Source organism: Sipha flava, unplaced genomic scaffold, assembly GCF_003268045.1.
Source record: "Sipha flava isolate LNK unplaced genomic scaffold, YSA_version1 79_pilon_pilon, whole genome shotgun sequence".
Taxonomy (NCBI): domain Eukaryota; kingdom Metazoa; phylum Arthropoda; class Insecta; order Hemiptera; family Aphididae; genus Sipha; species Sipha flava.
In genome coordinates this window covers 895,403-915,975 of record NW_020273620.1, presented here as the reverse complement: position 1 = coordinate 915,975, position 20,573 = coordinate 895,403, and the positions used below count along the sequence as shown (strand labels likewise).

The following is a 20,573-nucleotide window of genomic DNA, read 5'->3' as shown; positions in this document are numbered from 1 at the left end:
ACAGCCCTCCTATCAAAACTTGCTATAACCTGTAGATGTGACTTTTTTTGTATGTGACACTATTGTGAGTTAAGTATGCTATGTGCAGTATGCCATGTATGACATGGAATATTTATGGGGGGCTAAGCCCCCTCCCTAGCCCCCCTAGTTACGCCTATGCCCGTTCTGCTATACAGTGAAACTTTTTTTATTGAACACCTATCAATAGTGGATACTTTTAAATTTCCTGTCAAAAATGTATGTACATAATCGGGGTTTAATATCTTAATAGTCGACACTCCTAATACTGGACGTGTACACTAAAAACTGGTATCAAAATTAAAAATGATTTCTCATAAATAGACACAACACATGTACATGTCTTGATACATTAAATTTAAAAAATATTAAGCTAATTTCCCTACCACCAAATACAACTTGCCAATCACCTGATTAAGGAATAATTCAAAATTTTAAAGTTCATTATCGTCAATGATTTCTTCATCATATTTTATCTAGATTTTATAAAAATGTAGAAAACTTATCTCTAAACATTTTAAATGCAATTATTTGGATAAAATCTGCATTAAAAAATTTTAAACCAGAGACAGCCAAAAACTTTTTTAAAAAATCGGGATTTTTTTTCATTTGATACTGTAGAATACGTAATTGAACATGAAAATTATGCATATTTTAACATATTCTCATAACTTGTACTGAGTACTGTTAAAACTGAGGACTAAATTTCTATAGATGACAATTTTCTTACAGAAGACAATACATTAATAATATCAGATAAATTAAATTTTAATGTGGACAATTTAAGTGCAGAAGAAACCGAACAACCTGAAGAAGAAGAAGAAGAAGAAGAATATGAGTTGTTATACAACCCAACTTTTAAAGAAGTTTGGAAAACAATAAACAATGTAAAAATATATTTTAAAAATAAAGAAAATGAGATCAGATTGTCAATGGTAACGAATTTGCAAATCCAATTTAAAGAGAGAAAATGTTTATACAATAAAAGATAACAGATATTTTTAGATGTATATAAACATTTAACATTCTTACACTCACTTCTTAATAAATAATAAATAACAAATAGTAAATTTTAATATATTTTTATAAATCATAATTAATACATTTATGTGACGAATAACACCATTTTGAATGTGTATAATATGTATATGTATAACCAATTCTCTATAATACCTCCCTATGGTGGACATTTTGTAATTTTTTGCAAATGTCCACTATGTAGATTAGTGGTTCTCAACCAGTGTGCCGCAAGATCGACTAGGTGTGCCATAAAAAATGTCTGATATTTGAAAACACCTATTGATGAAACTATGACAGTTAAATGTTAATTAATTGTGTAGATAAGACGATACATACCGAGGTGGCCAAAAGTCGTGCAACGCCTACCGCGTTACGGCGCAAATACTCCCTTCCACGTCGTCTCCGTTACGTCATATTACAACTTTGGTCACGTTATCGCGTTTACAACCAAACCTAACAAAATAACCCACTTTTTAAACGCAATTTCATGTTTATTTTTGTTCGTAACACTGCCGAAATGCCTGCTCCAAAATTTTCAATTGTTGAACGCACTTTGTTAATAAACATGGTTCAGATTTTATTGTATTTGCTACTTATTATAAGATATAGATAAAGAATGCAGAGTGAGTTATTAATTTGTGTTATTAACCAGGGACTCCAATTTAGAAATTTTATTTTGTTATTTTTTGCATATTTAAAGTATTTTAGATTTTTAATGGTATTTTTGAAGTTTTAGTGATATTTTTTGCTAATATACATGATTTTATGCTTTATTTTGTATTTTTCAAAAATCTCGTTTATATTGAATGAAAAATAGTATTTATTTATGTAAATCTAAAAAATTCCTACATTTTCTTTTCATATTGATAATTGATAAATAATATGGTATTTACTATTTAATATATTACTAGAATCTATTTTTAAGTAGCCTAGCGATATCAAATATATTTATACATTTATACTCTCTTATCTGTTTTATTTATTTTAATTTTATTATTGTTCTACATTATATTGTCGTCTATTGTACGTATTTCATGCTTTCAGTGTCAGTTCTCTGTATTGTTTGATTTCGTTTCATATTCGTTTTTTTGAAATTGTTAACAGAAGATGGTAATTTTAGTTTTTTTTATTAATGTATTACTTCATAAAATAATATAATGCATTTAATAACATTTTGACTTACATTTTTTTTTCTATTTTTGTTGTTTTTAGGGCATATTTATAGAACATATTTTAAGGTTTTTTTGGTCATATTATAGAACATATTTTAGTATTTTCGGTGCTATTAAATCCGAACCCTGTTAATAAAATTGTGGTACAGAAACGAAGGTTCTTTTAAAGATATATTTGAATAGTTCGCCATTGAATCGCCCGGTTCTTCTGCTCCAATTCGTACTACCATTTGGAAATTAGTAAAACGTTTCGAAGAATTTGGAACGGTTGCCGATAAACCACGTTCTGGTCGACCGAAAACATTAATGACATAAAAAAATTTGTAATTAATTTCTCAAATGTTCGTCGAAAACTCGAATCAATCAGCCAAACGCGTTTCACTCCAGCTAGAAATTCCTCGCACGTCCTTGAGATGCATGATGAAAATTTTTATATCAATTTTTTTTATTTGAAGAAATAAACGATTTTTTTTACTATTACATATTGTGTTGCGCGACTTTTAGCCATCCCTCTATATAAGTAAACTGTACAGTTTTAACCCAACTTGATATCTTAGCGCGTAGCCAAAGATTTTATTGTCAAATGCATGAGTGTGCCGCGAAAACTTGTGATGTATAATGGTGTGCCGTGAACAAAAAAAATTGAGAACCACTGATTTAGAGGTTTTCTCAATATTTGTCAATTTCCTATAATGCATAATTCTTCATTTCCCATGGCTGTCCACTACATAGAGGTTTCACTGTACAAATATTCATTAAATATTTCACTTTGTTATGTAAAGCAGTGGCATAATTCGGAATAATTATCAGGGGTTGTAAAAGTTTCTCAGGATGCACAAACATTATAAAACAATGTTTTAATATAATCATATTATTATATTCTATTAATATGAAGTACATTATAAATCTATATAATTAAACTACAAATTAAAACTTTTTATAATTAAAGGCACAAACATTACTTTTATTTAAATTTTAAATCACATATCTTTTATAATTATAATATAATGACAACCGATAGGAATTATATCTAATATTATATAATTTATTTTTAGATTAAAACTTCCATGTCGTCGTATTGTTATCGATATTATTATCGTCTCAATTTCCTCATTCTTCAACTTTTTTTATTTCATAATTATTTAATTAAATAATTACTTATTTAAATTTTTTATTATATAATGATAAACCATAAATATGAAATTTTTAGGGGTTGCAAAATAATACTTTTGCAACCCATACATTATATTTGGGATCGCAAGTGCGACCCCTCGCGACCCCTAATTATGCCACTAATGTAAAGGTACCTACCATCTACTAACAGGGTCGGCTTTAGGTCTTTCAGCGCTCAGTGAAAGAATTATTTTAGCAATTCTTCATCTTAAACGACAAACATATAACTTAAACAGTCAGAATTTTGGGAGCTGGAGTGGCTTCATTAAACATATTATAACTTAATATTTAGCATGCATTATCATCAGTGGCGTACCGATAAAGTGGCAGGCGGGCAATGGGCCACGGGCCACGACTCTAGAGGGCCCATCAAGAATAATTATAGCAAATTCAAAAACAAATCACCATTATAGTTATATACAGGGCTCGGGAATTAAAGCGTTTGCTTATTTTTATGGATTGACTTAAAATGTAGCAGAGTGCTATAGAAGTGTATGTCAAGTTATAACACGTACAATTATGAAATTTGAAAGTGCCTTTTTTTGCTTTTTTCAGAATTTTTTAAAAAAAAATGCTTATTTCTTGTTTTTCTGATTATTCTTGATTATTTGACCAGTTTTTTATTTTTACGTTTTCATAGTTTTCTCCTGCAAAGTCGTTTTTGATAGAATTAAAAATAAAAATAATTCTTCTTATCTACGTTGTCGCGTAGTTTGCCGCCGTCCGAAGCATTGTTGTAGGGTTAACAAAGATATTCCAACGCTGAAAATAGAACTGAGTGTCAAACGTCAGAATGATCAAAAACAGAAAGAACAGTTTAAATTTTATTTTTCACAAAAATCACTTAGAAAATCCAAGAAATCCTTAAAGTCTTGAAAGTGAAGATTTATTTTTATTTTATTTGATTTTTTAGTTAGAATTTTATAGTTTTTTTTTTTTTTTGAATAAATATTTTTGCTTGATTTTAAAATTTTTAAATGCTTATTTTATTGCTCATAATTATGTTTTTAAGCGCTTATTTTAATGAGTTTAAGTGCTATAAGTCCCGAGCACTGGTTTTATATATAGTTGGTCGTTATGATGCAGTTTTTGCATTTAAAATTAGATTTGCTGAAACTCAAAAAGCTTTAACAAAATGTATGCTTTGCCGCTCGAAGTTAGATGAACGAAATGAAGCTGAAGGGATTAAAAAACAAATTGAAAATTATAATTTTATTTGCACTTTAGTTTTCAATGTAAAGTATTTAAAATTATAAAAATAATATTACACTAAACATATTTTTAAACGTTTGTAACTTTAAAGGGCAGAATTTTGTAGGTGGTTATTTTTTGTAGGCAATTCATTATAACTCCTTTTTCCAAATTTGTAAAACTAGTGGCCTGTTAGATTATTTAGCCACGGGCATTAAAAGTTCTGGTTACACCACTGATAATCATAAATGCTCAAAATAATTGTTCAAACGTGCATATTTGCCACATATTTGTAAATCATTCAGAGAACAAACATAATAATACTTGTAATAATGTAAGAATAGTTTATAGAACTGTAATTGTACCTAAAAGCGTGACCAATCCTTTCATGTCGATGAATAATAAATAATGATAATTATAATAATAATCAAATCTATATTGAATCACTTAATGAATTTTTTTTCTATCCATAGTAGATAATTTGCGTCGCCAACGATTGATTAAATTTAATTCTGATGTTAAGGCCTCTCACGCGCCCTTCCGATTTTGGCGTCCTGTACCGTCGAACGCGTCGATCGTATCTAAAGCCTTGTCTACTAATAACACTGTTCGTGCATAAAAAATAATTAAATAACAATTAATATAACATAATTAATTTAGTATTTTCTATTAGGTATTAGATTATCATAAAAATACAATATACTTAAAAACCACATCAAATAACTTATAGAAATAGGTATATCGATATTAAGTAAACTAGTTATACAACTATGAACAAATAATTAATATAGAATAGTTGTATTGCAGTAATTTGCTTAATTGTTGGCCATTTATGTAGGTAGGTATATAATAATTTAACTCGAAATACTTCCAGGTATTTAATTTGAATTAATTTTTTTTAATTGTATTGTACACAATTTTTTTAACTTTGCATTACATTATTGTATAAAATTATTCGTTGACTGAATATTTTTTTTAAAATTCTTTTGATTTTTTTTTCAATGCTTGTGTAACATGCATATTTTTGATTTGACGGTACAAAGAAGCTGCAGTTTTAGACGCAAATAATTAAAGATATTGGTACCTACATGAGCTGTTTGAACTATATCTATGTTACATATATTATTTTATTTTTATTTTTACGCAATTATTGCTTCAAGCGTATTAATAAAGAACTAATATTTCATCCGGGTTGTCGACTTGAAATGTGAATAAATGCCCTTATACAAAACGCCTTGGAAACAACCGTATTCGAATTCTACCGTTTAACTACACCTATTCCAACTGTAGGTAAGTTAAATAACTTAATAAAATTATATGTTATACTAATGTTTGTATTAATTTTTTATTATCATACAAAAAAAAATATCTGCCCAAACTTTCATGACTGTCCCATAATTTGAGCGGACCACCGAGATTTTCTCGGTAGCTCGTCAGTCCAATCCCCGGACATGGAAGTACCTACCTTGTATAAAAAATATTTGACAACAAAACTTTTTTTTAGAGTTCGGCGCCACTGGCTATCAATACTTGTGAATGCAAAGTCTTAAAACGAATATTATGTTATTATTATTATTATTATTATTATTATTATTATTAACATAATATTAATATAAAAATGTTATTATTATTATTGTTCGCAGACGCAAGATATCGTTTGCTTTGTATCCGTGACACATCGATAACATGTTATCACCGTTTTTAATCATTATGATTACGAAGAAAAATAAAAACACCGAGTATTGATCGAGCCGGCTTTAAACATATTTGTTTTTCCCTTCTACACGTTTTCATATTCATCAGTAAATGATTCATCTTATTCCGACACACATGCCAGTCAGTACATACACACGACAATATACTATTTTCTAATTAACATTTCGTTTTTGAATCATACCTCGGAGATTTTTATTCTTGAATATTAATAACATTTATATTTAAAATGTAAGTTTGTACTGACTTAGAAATTAATAGACATAATTTAATTATGTAAATTATGACATTTTAAATGTTATTTGATTCTGTTTGCTTGGTTATAATTTGTTAAAATAAAAATAAATTACTAAATAATAAAATTTCAACTAAAAATGAACTGATTATTTCTAACCTAACCTATTTTTATGTGCACCACGAATGTACAAGTGTGCACTACGGTCTACAAAACAAATTAAATAATAAGCCAACTACTAGGAAATATGAGTATTATTGAATATTTTAAATTATGTATGTAATATATTCCTTTTTCTAAGACAGTAGCGAAACTAAATTTTCATTTAAAGCAGTAAAATCAAGTGCGCAGTTCGAAATTGTACAAATAATTGGGCCTGGATTATTTTAAATTAAAACAAATAAATAATCGATTAAGATGAACAAATAATATAAAATCATATTTTTGTTATTTTTAATTTTATTTTAAGTAAGCCTTGATAATCAAATTAGCTATATATATTTGACTTTTATAACTTTTTATAATTCTTCTTGGCTTTATGACCCTCCAAGAGTCTTTGCTACTACCGTTATAGCCTTGCAGCTATTGAAACTTATTACTATTTATTACTAATATATTTTCAACCTATTATTGTAATTGATTGTGGCCTATAGGGACAATTCAATTAAGACTTTGGAACAAAATTTATTTGTAAATATTTTAACATCTTTAAAAACTACAAGTGATATAAAATGGGTATTGAAGTCTTTGAATACAGAACAATTATCCTTTACATCTGGATATAAATATTTATCGAATTATCAGAAAAGAAAATTACTTGAAAAAAACATAAAATTAACAATTCAAGAGGTAATTATCATAAAATTTATTATTTAAGAATTTCATATTTCTTATTTTGTTTTTGTTAGATAATAATAAGATCGTTAAACATTTATTTTTAAATTTCTAAATTAGTATTATTTATACATTTTAATTACTGAAATATTTTACTCAATTCTTTATAAGAATTTCTGCACCTGATGTAGAAAAACATATTTACTAATATATATTCATAAATTGTTTAAAAAAAGTTTTGATTAATTGTGTATATTAACTAGATTTTATTAGGTCGTTGGATTTCTGTAGTTATATATCTCACTATCATCTATTCATACATTTCATTACATTGATTTTGACTAATCTTTATGTAGTATTAAAAAAAAAATTAATTTACTACCATATAATTTAACTATGATTATTCATTTTCAGGTAATACCATCAAACAGTATTAATTTAGATTTTGCTACAAACAAAGCATTGGAAATACTTAATGATCTTCAAAGTATCAAAAAAAATATAACCATTAGAATGATGGGATACATTTTAATTAAAATTCTGAAATCAAAACTTCAAGGCTTATATGTAAATGAACGAACATTGATGATGGTAATATGATAGATTTACTACAAATACATTATAACCATAACCATATATACTCTACTAAATATGAATTTCATGTATTTAAATTAGGTGTCATTAAATATTTCTTTACTATCAAAATATTATTTAACTTTTTATTAACAAAATATGTAAATTACTAAGTATATACATTTTTGTATTGAAAATATTTATTTCCCTAATTTGTTATACCGTATAAATGTATTTTATTCAGTAAACATTTTTTTAGTTTATTTTCTTCTTTATTTATGAATGAGACTAATACCAAGTTTTAATCAAAGTCATCTTTTATTTCTACTTATATAATTACTGTTTTTGAAACAATAGATAAAATCTAATTTTAACAATACTCCAGTGATATTTGTTCCAAGTCACAGGAGTTACCAAGATTTTATTTTAATGGCATTCATTTGCTTCAATTACAACATTGAAATTCCATATGTTGCAGCTGCAATGGGTACTTTTATAATTATTAATATATGCATGATGCAGTAGAAAAAATAGTAACAGTTGGTTGTTATAATATTGTGTTATTTTTTATTAAATTTTATTAATTATATATTTTTATTTTTAATTATGTTATTTTATTAGTTGATACAATATTAGATATTCAAAGATTTTGTATTATATTTTGCTAAACCTGCTAACCTGTGTCTTATTTTTTGAAATGATACATATTTTTTAATATATTTTAAATAACAAAAAAATTAGAATATTAATGTTTTATTTTAGAGACTTTTGAAACTTGATTTATAATTTTTAAATACATTTAAAATAAAAAAATAATAACAATTTTAATGTTTTATTTTAGAGATGATTCATTATAATCTCCAGTAACTTGTATTACTGTGTTGTTATTACTATTATTACATTTTTTTGTTTGTCTCATTGTGTTATATTATTTTTTGTAGATAATTAAAACTTGTTCCTGTTATTGATTTGATTAATTGATTACTCCTGCATAATTAAAAACAAAGCAACTCTTAAATAGTTAATTGTAATCTAAAAACTAATTCTGAAAAACACATTTTTGTAGATTTTAAAAATATGAAAGTAATGGGAAATTTATTGAAACAATGTGGTGCTTTTTTTTTACATCGAGGAGAAAGTGCTCAAGATGTTATATACCGATCAGTATTATATACTTATGTCAAATATTTAGTAACTACTGAAAGTTCACCGTTACAGTTTTTTATTGAAGGTACACGCAGTCGATCTAATAAATCAATTCATCCAAAGTTAGGTAATTTCTTACTATATTATTTAAATTTTAAAGAATATTTTTAATGTGTTAGAAAAATAAAATTGGTTAATTTTGATAATGATTAAAGTGATTTTTATTATAATAATTTTCAGGAATACTTAAGTGTATTATAAATATGTTATTAAAAAGTGAAGTTCAAGATATAATTATCATTCCAATTTCTATTAATTATGATCACCTTCTTGAAGATAAATTATTTTGTTATGAACTTCTTGGAATTCCCAAACCAAAAGAAACTACTTTGGTTAGTCTAATTCCTTATATAATTTATTTATATATATATTATTTACTTTTATATTTATAAATATTTAAAATCAGACCAAGGGATTATTTTAATTTATTTTAAAATGTCTAATACCTATTTAAAATAAGATTTTTTAATCCAAATTTAACAAGTGGCTGTTAGCATGTATATATTTGAAAATTTAAATGATTGTTTTTAAATTCTTTTAGTGAATAATTAATCTTTTAATTAAAAACAAATTACTATTTATTATTTAGGGATTGATAAATAGCATTAAAAGCATGGACGATCATTATGGCAATATTTATATTAACTTTGCTACTCCTATTTCACTTCAAAAATACATAAATGATATAAATATTAATGAAGACAATAATGAAACTCGTATAATATCAACAATTGCTCATGAAATTATTTATAGGTAAATTACAAGTGTGATTATTGATATTCAAGTTATAATATAGTTCGGACATAATATAATCAAATACATATTTGTAGGCAACAACATAGTATGGTTTTATCATACTTTAATATTTTAGCTGTTGCGTTGCTTTACAACATATCTAAAAATAACACCAATGATATTCCCTTAGATAAAATAATTGATCAAATAAGTTGGATAAGTTTATTATTTAAAAAATGTGGGGCTCAAATTGAAGCAAAAGGTAACTGTCAATAATATTAATAATTAGTTCCTATCTGTTAAAGTATAATATGCATAGATACTTGTTTTTTGACTATTAATTACAAATATTATTATTGTTGGTACTAATGAGATAATATTTGTAAAATAAAAAAAGTAAAATATAATTGAAAAATTTGGTTAAAAAAAAATAAAACATTATATATTTCAGAGTATGATATTAAAAGTAGAATTATTGATACCATTCAACTTCATCAAAACTTTGTTATGTTAAAGGATAATGTAATAACATTTAAGAAGAACTATTCTATGAATAATAATATTTATCCGATAAATTTACCAGGTACACTATGTATGTTCAATTATTTGAAAATGTAAGATGGTTTTTATTTAGTGTTTTTTATCTTACTCGTTGACTGACTATTCCTCATTATCATGAGGATTGTAATTCTCATTATAATTTTCACTTGAGAAAAATGTATATTCACAAGAAAAAAATAAGTATTTCATATTTGGGATAATATACATCACTTATATTCTTGTGTTAAGAATTTAATTTGTAAGTTTAGAGTCAATGCTATATTAAAATTTACTCATTTCGTTAGTTTTTCATTAAGTTTAAGCTTTTAATTTTAATATTGTTTAGTTATTTTTAATTATTATCTGCACAACTATGGGGAAAAAAAATTATTGATGTAATTATCAGACTGTCTTTTAGTATTTCTGACTTGTATCAAAAACAAAAATAGTATGAATAATCAAAGATATTATATATTTATGAATAATTTATATAATATTATTATATATTTTGTATTTATAATGTATATATTAGTAAATATTTAACATTAAAATTAGTGCATATTACTACATCTTTGTCATAAAGATAAAAAAAAATTAACATTAGTATTATTATAAATTAGAAATAATTGTTTTATAATTGTAGGAAATTTAAATCTAAAAGCTGAAATGTTTGATTATGCTTTTCCATTGATCTTAAATCAGCTTTATGTTAATCCATCATTACATTTTATTATAAATATTGGATTTATACTTATAGTATCAAAATGTCAGATAATTTGGAAAAATGGTAAGTTATATTTATTTTAAAGATCTAGGTACCTATTTTTATTATTTTTTACCCTTTTTAATAAAATTATAATAGTGGTGTATTAATTATGAAGAAATGAAGAAATACTTAGCATTTAATAAGACTCTAGCATAATTTTAACTATTGCTCGAAAACCTCTCTATATGTAAACATAATTCACTAGACATTTTATTAAATTATGTTCAGCTATTCAAAAATATAATATTTTTTAGTCATTAGATTATATTCATTGGTACTGAACAGTATAAACCATAAAATTCCACAATATGTGATGCACTAGCATACTTGTTAGTTATCTTTTAAGGATAAACATTTATTTCACATGTATAAACCTATATATTCACAAAATAAAAATAGTTGAGTTCTATTTGTATTGAGTATTATTAATTTAAATATAATTTAATAATTTTATTAATTTAATTGTATTAAAATTAATTAATAATTTTAAAAATATTTTAATTTTAGAAATCTTGGATTTAGAAAGAAAGTTTATTTTATTAAGAAAACTATTTGAGTTTGAATTTGTATTTTTCGATGGCTGTGAAAAGCAAGTATGTATAGTAATTACATATAGCATATTATATTATGATGTATCTTGAGTATTTAAAATCTTTTACCGCTTAACAATATTTCGTACTAATTATTATAATTTATTATTTAAGAACACGTCATATATTTAGTTGCCTTGGTCAATAATCCTTTAACATTTTCTGTATTTAATATTGTCCTCAGCTTACCGGTTATAAATTTACCTAATAAATAATATTTTGTTTAAGTATATAATATACATTTTCCAATTTCTATTCTGAAAAAATATTTATTTATTAATAATTAATCATCTTGCATTATTGTCTATTATAATTTTTAAATAATATATCCCATGATTTATCGCGAAAAATTTCAATTTGCAAATCAGATGAATAGTTTTGGAAACATCTAAGTATAGTGTAAGCTATCCATCACTAATTGAGACAGTATTTGATACCACAAAGTGTTACAGGCAAATTATATAAGGTATGAAAGGTATATATTTTTTGTATTTTATCACCTAATACCTCTAATACTTTTTTTAATAATATAAATAAGAAAAACCTACAAAATTTTACCTAAAAGTGTCTATTTTAGAAGTTTTTTTATCTTGAAGACAAAGTCTAGATCCATCATCTTAGAAATAGGTATGCTTAAAAAAATAATTCATCAATCTAAAGAAAATTTGAATTGGTTCATAAAACAGTATCAGCAATGCATGTTTAAAAATCGAGACTTATGTTTTATATTTTTTTAGGTTTTAATAAAATCATCTATTTTTTTTAAAAAACTTCTTATTATTTGCAATTGATACTCATTGATGTTTGTATCAGTGTGTAATTTTTAGGTGCTAGAATGTGTATCACAATATTAATTTATTCTATTTTTATTATAGGATTTTAAATACAGTCTTTTAATTTATCTACACATACAAGAAAAAGAAAAAGAATTGCTTCGTTGTTTAATTATTAATCCTTATGTATCATGTTACCGACTCATCTATAATTGTATGATAAATGTAAGTAATTTATACTATTGTGATCAATTGTTATGTTTTCAATATTGATGAATTATGTATTCATATATTTCATTTCCAGACACAACAAAATATAATTTCAGAAGAATATATTCATGAATCAATTTACTTAAAAATTGAAGAATTACACATACATCCTTATGGTTTAACTAAAGACTTAATCAAATCTGCATTAGATGCTCTATGTAAAATAGAAATAATTAAAAAAATTAAAAAGTAAGTCATTTTAAATTTATATACATTTTTTTCTATTCTACTTTCACTTAATTTTAATGTTTTATTTTTAAGTTGTATTGTATATATATTTTTTATATATTATACTGCAATAAATTATGTAAAATAGTAGGTAAAGTACAATATATATTTACTAGGTATTTATTACTTATCAGTTACATTATTTACAACTACAAATGTTTAATCATTTTTTGTAAGTAGGTACTGTTTTTTATAGATTGTATTTTGCTTTTTTAGTTTTACAATGTGGTTTATTTTTTTGTGTTTTAACTTAAGAGTAGAAAATTTGCAATAAAATTTTTGCACTGATCACAGTATTTTTGATTAAAAATTTGACATAATAATTAGGTACTGTAATACTTTTAGCAGATGACATTTCTATCTTTTCATTGGTTTTCTGACATGTTTGGAAAAAATGAAAAAAAAACAGAAAATGAAATTTTGTTGAGCAATCGTTTGTATTTTTTTTCAAATAACAAATTTTATGCAGAACTAATCCTAAGCTACTTCATTGATAATATTAAAAAAGTAGACTATTAAACTCACTATGTTTTTTTTACCCCCAATTAAAGTTAATAATATCATTGATTATAAATAATATACTATTGTAATCAATAATAATACTTCATTATTCAGATTTAGAGTGAGTGAAGCGAGATACATAAATCACATACCTACCATCCTGTTTTATTGCTATTTTCTTAAATATTTTTTTTTTTTTTTTTACAGAAATGAAACAATTATGTTTAACATAAATAGAGTGGCTGTCTCGGAGTTAGTTAACATATTTGGTAAGATTTACAATAATATTCTTTTAAATTTAAATTTCAAGAAGTAACTTCAGATAATTTTCATAAATATAATACATAAATTGAAGGATTTAAATATTAAATATATTAAATTAAATATAATATATATATACTCGTATATATTCTTTTCAATGTCAATACATTTTTTTGATTAAAATTTAAAAAATATGTATATTACCTAATATACGTCAACTTACCACACTCATAATTCATGTAATATTTTGTCTCTATTTAAAAGTAGATAGAGATGAAAAATGAATTAATCTCCCAAGATCCATTTCAATTATTTACTTTAAATTAATTTTATTACAGGATGATTTTGTATAATACTTACTGTATGAAAATATGTCTAAATAACTCAAATATTTTATTTAATATGTTTATAGATAATCTTATACTAAATGGGAAAAATCTATTAAAATCTAGTATTTAAATGAAGATGCATTTTTAATTAAAAAGTGAATTATGATTTATTAATATTGTTTATTATTACTATTAAATTATTTTGAATGCTCTCAAATGTATATGTTTTTCTGTACAACTAATAAATTTCATTGTTGAGCAAAATAAAATCCTAATTGATGGCTTAAGTATTATTATGTAAATAAAGTTTTTATTTTTCCTATTTAATTCCTACCATATAACAAATAAATATCTACCTATAATAATTATTTTAGATTCTAAGTGAATTGAAAAATGTTTTGGTTTTACAGTGATTATTTTTTTATTTAAAAACTTTTTTGGATAGAAATTCTGATCCAAAAATTTCATCTAGCAACAAATGAGAAAACATGAGAAAAACTGATGAAAAAATTAGTTAAAACGGTAAAATCACGCTGTAAACAAAACTTTCACTTTTTAGATTTTAGTTATTTAGTTACGATTCACAAAAATAATGTGGTTAGAACCTTAAAACTTTTATTGTACATCAAAGACATTTCTTTTTTATACTTGATAGCATTTTCAAAACAAGTTAAGCAAAAAATTCATGTAAGTTTGAAAATATCTCATTTTTTGAAAGTTTAAACGTGGTAATATTTTTATTTTTGGATAATAAAACTTGAAAATTTAAAATCACTTTATTCAAGTATTTACCTAATGATAATAAAAATCAATACATTTTTTTATAAGTGTTAATTCAATTTGTATACAATTATTACAAAATTAACCATTTGTACATACATTTTCAACTTCAAATCTTTTTTAAAAATAATTGGTCCGTCAGATCAGAATTATACTTCGGATACAGTGTAATATTAATAACAATAAATTCAGGTCACAGAAAGTATAAGAAAAATTAATAAAACTATATTAATTTTGCATTAGGAAATAGTTTAACATAAAATTTAAGAATATGAAAAAAACTATTGTTAAATATTCAACAATGTTATTGAGCTTGTAAGCAATAATTGTTAGATTAAACGAATTTATAAATGACAGAAGACACGTAAATAAAAGGTCTTTTGTGGTGATTATGTGACGACTACTAAGGAAAACAAATGCGTAATTTTAAATCTTACAAGTTGTGTGTTTGTATCTATACGTATAATTTGATCAGAGTATACGATAACAGAATATGTTTTGAATATTTGTTTAAAAAAATATCTTTTGTCAAACAAGAAAATTTTAAACAGATTGAAAAAAAAACCAAAATGAATCTACAGACTAAAAATAGTAAAATATATAAATGGTAGGGTTGTCATACGTCCCGAAAAAATTTTCGGGACGTTCATATGTACCGGCTTAGACGTTTAGAGAAAATGTAGTATTATTTAATTTTTAATTTCGACCATTTTATCTTAAAGTATATTTTTAATCGTAATCGATTAACAACACATATAATATGTAATATATTTTATTTTACAACATTTTTTTTAAATATTATATTGCCGGCCATTTATGGTCTTCTTCAGTGGCGTAGGTATACATAACTTTTGTTCATAAACTTGGATCATTTGTAAACAAATCGTTATTTTTTTTTTTTTTTTTTACGTTACTAACGCCCTTACACTAAGAATATTATTTTATGACATTTAAAAAAAGGCCTAGGGAGGATCAGATCTCTATATTCAGGACCATCCTGATGATTTGCGGGGTTCGGGGCAGAGTAAAATGGCGGGACCTTAAATATCGAAAATGTCACTATTGGAACTCAAATGTGCGCAAATAGTCTTAACAAATATAGTACATTGCACTTACAACAATATGAATAAGTTAATTAATTAATTAATTATATAATAATAATTTTACATGGAAAAAAATGATATGTACATTTTTTTTTGTTTATCAATTTAACTTTTTTTTATTATATCTATAATCTACGAAAACAAGGCCTGTCCTAACTGTGGTGAGAGCGCGGGACCCGGAGCGAGGGCCCCATTCGCCCTGCCCTAGGGACGGACCTGTCCATACCCCCTTGTATACACCACTAGTCATCTCAATATATTAAAAGTTATATAAAAATTATATTATCAGTGGCGACTTGTGAGTGCTGGTGGAGGGGGTAAGACCTTAAATTTAATATCACTAGTTATAAGTATAACAAGGTGTCAAATTAAATAGAATAAAATGAAACACAATATACATATTATTATTTTAAAACTTAATATTTTATTCATACAATTGTCATAGTATATTAATATATTATTATAGCATTGCACGATTATATAACTTGAAAATAATTAATTTATAGTGTTATTTTATGAACAAAATCTGTCCGTCTGTTTTTTGTTAATAAAAAATTATTCGATGGCCTTTTTATTGAATTCTATATCTTCTGCAATCATTTCACTTTCAATACTAAAAATAGATAAAGCGTTCAGTCTGTCTTCTCCCATGGTACTTCACAAACAGGTTTTAATTCTTTTTAACGTTAAAAATCCGCGTTCAATTTTCGACGATATCATCGGAATGACGATTAATAGTTTAAGTAATTTAAGTACTTCCTTAAATAAATCATTCATATTATTTGATATTATATAGTCAATTGTAGGAATAATTCCTTTTAAAAAACGAAAATCATCACGGCTATAAATAACCTCAAGTTCAGTTCTTAAACGTTCTTTTGTGAAGAAAAAATAGCAATTTATAGTTTTTTGTAAATAATCAATTGGGAATTTTTTGTTAAATTTTGGGTAATATTAATTTTGAAAAAGCAACGCTGTAGTTAGATGTTCGTTAAAATTAAAACTACTTTTTGCTTGAGTTATTAAATCATCACTTACTTCTAAAGCAATAATTATTTTCATAATACTTGGGTCTTCGCTAGTTTTTTTTTTATTTGAATGTATTTTGTTTGTTTGGTTTAAAACTGTTGAACAAACTGATGAAATATTATCACGAATTTTATTTATTTCATTTATAAATAATTTTACTGAGTTATTTACTTGAACGGGATCTGTTTTTCTTGCTTGAACAGAACTATATAAACAGTCAACATGTGGCATAATTTTATGTAAAATATTCAGCCAAAATATAAAATCAGTATCTTCTAAACGCCTTTTGATACCAGTGGCTTGATTAATTGTTTTACCTAGCTTGTAAAGACGTTTCAATTATTTTATCCATACAAATTATCAAGTCTTCTTTGTGTTCAAAAACAATATTAACGGTTCTTTTATTAAAGTTCCATCGAGTCTGTACTGCTCTTGGGAAACGAACACCGACTACTTCATCTAACACTAATACTTTATGTGGTGAATAAGAAAAAAACACTGGTTTTTCAGATAAATTTGAAAAAAATATATGAACTTGCTTATTTTTTTAAATTGCTTGTATCATTATGAGATTCAATTGGTAAGCATAACAGTGAATAAAAAATGCGAATGGGTACTTTTATTTTATCTTCACATTAACACCAGATTTTTGGTCACTCATAACCGCTGCACCATCGTATGACTGAGTCTAAATTAGTATAAAGGTCTAGAATTCCACGAAAAACGTCCTGAATGTTTTGAAGATATATTTTTTCATCATGACCTCGTAGTGGTAATTCGTGTTTATCACAAAATTTAATACAATTTAGAATTTTATCTAGAACATAGCGATAAGATCTAGAATATACCTAATCTAACGCCACTCGTTATGGCGTTGGATACTTATTTTAAAACCAATTATCAATTTGATGTCTTATATCAACTTTGCCTAACAAATTCAAGTTTGTCGCATTTTGAATATGTTTGAATGAATTTTCATGCTTAACAATTTTTACATTTATATTTTGCAAATCAGTGACTCATATTTTAGTCCAAGCTGTTTCACCACCAAAAGTAAACAAGAAAAACAGAAAAGAGCTTGTTTCATTTCACATCCATATAACCATTCATTTTTGATATATAATGCTGGATTATAATTCCGAAAATATTCAGTTTTTCCTTTTTTTATATTTGGTCTTTAAATCTTTTAACTGTAGTAAAGGTCTGCCATCATTTTTCAAGGTTAATTTTTTTTCAAACGATAGTGAAGAAAATTAAATATTTATTAAATTATGAACAGAATTTGACATGTTTAACTATTTAAAATTAAAAACAATATATTTTATACTTACAAGACGTACCTATGACCAGTGGCGACATTCAATCTTACTCTGGGGGGGGGGGGGGGAAACAAAAATAATCGTTATATTTTTTTTTTCGTTGCACAGATAAATAAGATAAATAACTGCTATAAATAGATATTATTTTAAATAACTTTTTTACCAATGTACAGTTTACTTTTACATTACAGTAAATTAATAGCTATTGGAATATAAAAACAGCATAGTTAACAAAACTTTTCAAACACCTATCAATATAATTATTTAATTATCATAATATTTGTATAGTTGTATATTTTAAGTTCAAAGCGTAATAATGAAACTACGAATATATTATATGTCATCAATAATAAAATAATTTTTTTTTTTTGGCTCTGGGGGGTTAACCCCCCCACCGTATGTACGCCACTGCCTATGACAACAATATACGTCGTATTAGTCGCAGGTTGCAGTAGAAAATAGAAATTAAAGTAATAATCGCGATAAGCAATCGACAACGCTGTTAATTTTAAAAATAGATTACTCCGTATAGTATTAATATTTTAAAGTATGGACGATGCTGCCGGTCGTCCAAACCCAAATATAACATTACAACTTAAACGTACCCGCACGCACATGATTCCAGGCCTCACTTATACATAGGTAAGTACATATTCAAAATATTGCTCGGACAACGTTGCCGGTCGTCCAAACACTGGTCGTGTGTACGTGTGTACGTGTATGTACATAAGCGTGCACACGGGGTAGTCAGGGTAAGTACTTGACTATTCAGTGAAACTTCCCACCCTCACCAAAATATTCAATATGATCACAATAATAAATAAACATATTATTTTCAACCACTTCGAAACATTAGTTAACGTTAAAAAAATGTAAGAATACTGGAGAAATATAGTTATTAAGTTAAATGAAGTTACGAATGCAAATTTTTTGTTAATATTAAATGATAATGTGTTATGTTTGACTACCCTGCCACTTATGTCTGCACACGCTTATGTGTATGTATTAATGTTCGCACACGACTAATGTATTATAATTTAAATATTTTACTATTAAAATTTGTTTCTTTAAAAATGTAAAATTAAGAATATACAAATACAATTAATTTTCTTCATTTAATTAATTTTAGTAGTGCGATCGTCTCATTGTACAAACCACGAGCTGTCACTGTGTAGTACTCAATATTGTTTGGTTTCGCCTTATAAATGTATTGCAACTATAATAAATGGTGTATTTTTATTATTGGTTTTGCTCAAAATCATTTTATTAAAGAAATTTATGATAATTTCTTTAAAATTCAACACACCCATTACTATTATCCAATTCGAGAACCGAAAGGACAAAGGACGAACTTCCTCTAACATTATCTTACTGTTTTTAAACATAATTTGTCAGTTGGTTTTTTTATCAAAGTAATATAAGTAATAATTTATATTATAGTTCAGTGTCTATATTCTAAGTTAAATACAACACTGCGATTGACAAATTAAAAAATAAATAAGAACTATTGAAGTTTTAAGTTACCTATTCAGGTTACAATCGAATATTATGTTGAATCAATTTCTAAAAAAACGCAGAATAGCGCAACGGTGTAAACATTTTTTAAAAACAATACCTATCATCCCCGATATCTTAAACCGATTGTTTTGAAAACGACGATCATCCTCAACGCAGCATCACCTCGTAGGTTTGTCGTGTGCAATCTATAAACTATAAACGATCAATGGGGGTGGATCGCATATATACAGAACACGGGCTGAAGTGTACCATTATGTCCAATGTATATTGTATATAAGTACATTATAAAACAATCAATCAATCGATTTTATAGCTACGAAAGAACAGAAAATCATAGTTTTTGTCTGTTCCCGGTTTCAGCAGTGCGACGACTACATCTTGATGTCTATGCAAAATACGATTTTTTTTTTTTTTAAATTGGATGAACATAATAGTACACAGTGTACTACCGAACACAATGAGACACAATAATAATAATAGTAACACATTTTTCGCGTTGAAACCGCGACGCGAGTCGCAAATGCAGGTACTATTTTGTGACCGATGAACATTTCGCCCACCACTACAACTACGAACTCTACATTCTACCATAATTGTTCCGTGCCACCCCACCACTGCTGGGCGCGCAAAATGCCTGTGGCACACGTGACGCTTACGACTATTGTCGTTTGCTGTTCGTTTCCGATCTCGTCGTTC

The 20,573-nt window shown here is 25.5% G+C and overlaps 1 protein-coding gene across 1 annotated transcript; it reads left to right on the top strand.

Annotated features, from left to right (window-relative positions):
• Positions 1-1,394: 1,394 nt before the first annotated feature.
• LOC112692969 (dihydroxyacetone phosphate acyltransferase) lies at positions 1,395-14,294 on the top strand. Its single transcript, XM_025567813.1, has 16 exons — positions 1,395-1,661; positions 6,218-6,518; positions 7,176-7,371; positions 7,771-7,947; positions 8,287-8,416; positions 8,996-9,202; positions 9,316-9,467; positions 9,725-9,888; positions 9,966-10,132; positions 10,322-10,453; positions 11,054-11,197; positions 11,684-11,769; positions 12,642-12,764; positions 12,844-12,998; positions 13,746-13,807; positions 14,212-14,294. Coding segments are annotated over exons 2-16 (1,944 nt in total). The 5' UTR covers positions 1,395-1,661; positions 6,218-6,516; the 3' UTR covers positions 14,259-14,294.
• Positions 14,295-20,573: the final 6,279 nt, after the last annotated feature.

What these genes read in the sequence shown, in the direction of transcription:
- LOC112692969 (XM_025567813.1), top strand. An exon ending in TAAAATTAACAATTCAAGAG is followed by an intron (nt 7,372 to 7,770) that starts GTAATTATCATA and finishes ATTCATTTTCAG; the next exon opens with GTAATACCATCAAACAGTAT. An exon ending in GCTCATGAAATTATTTATAG is followed by an intron (nt 9,889 to 9,965) that starts GTAAATTACAAG and finishes ACATATTTGTAG; the next exon opens with GCAACAACATAGTATGGTTT.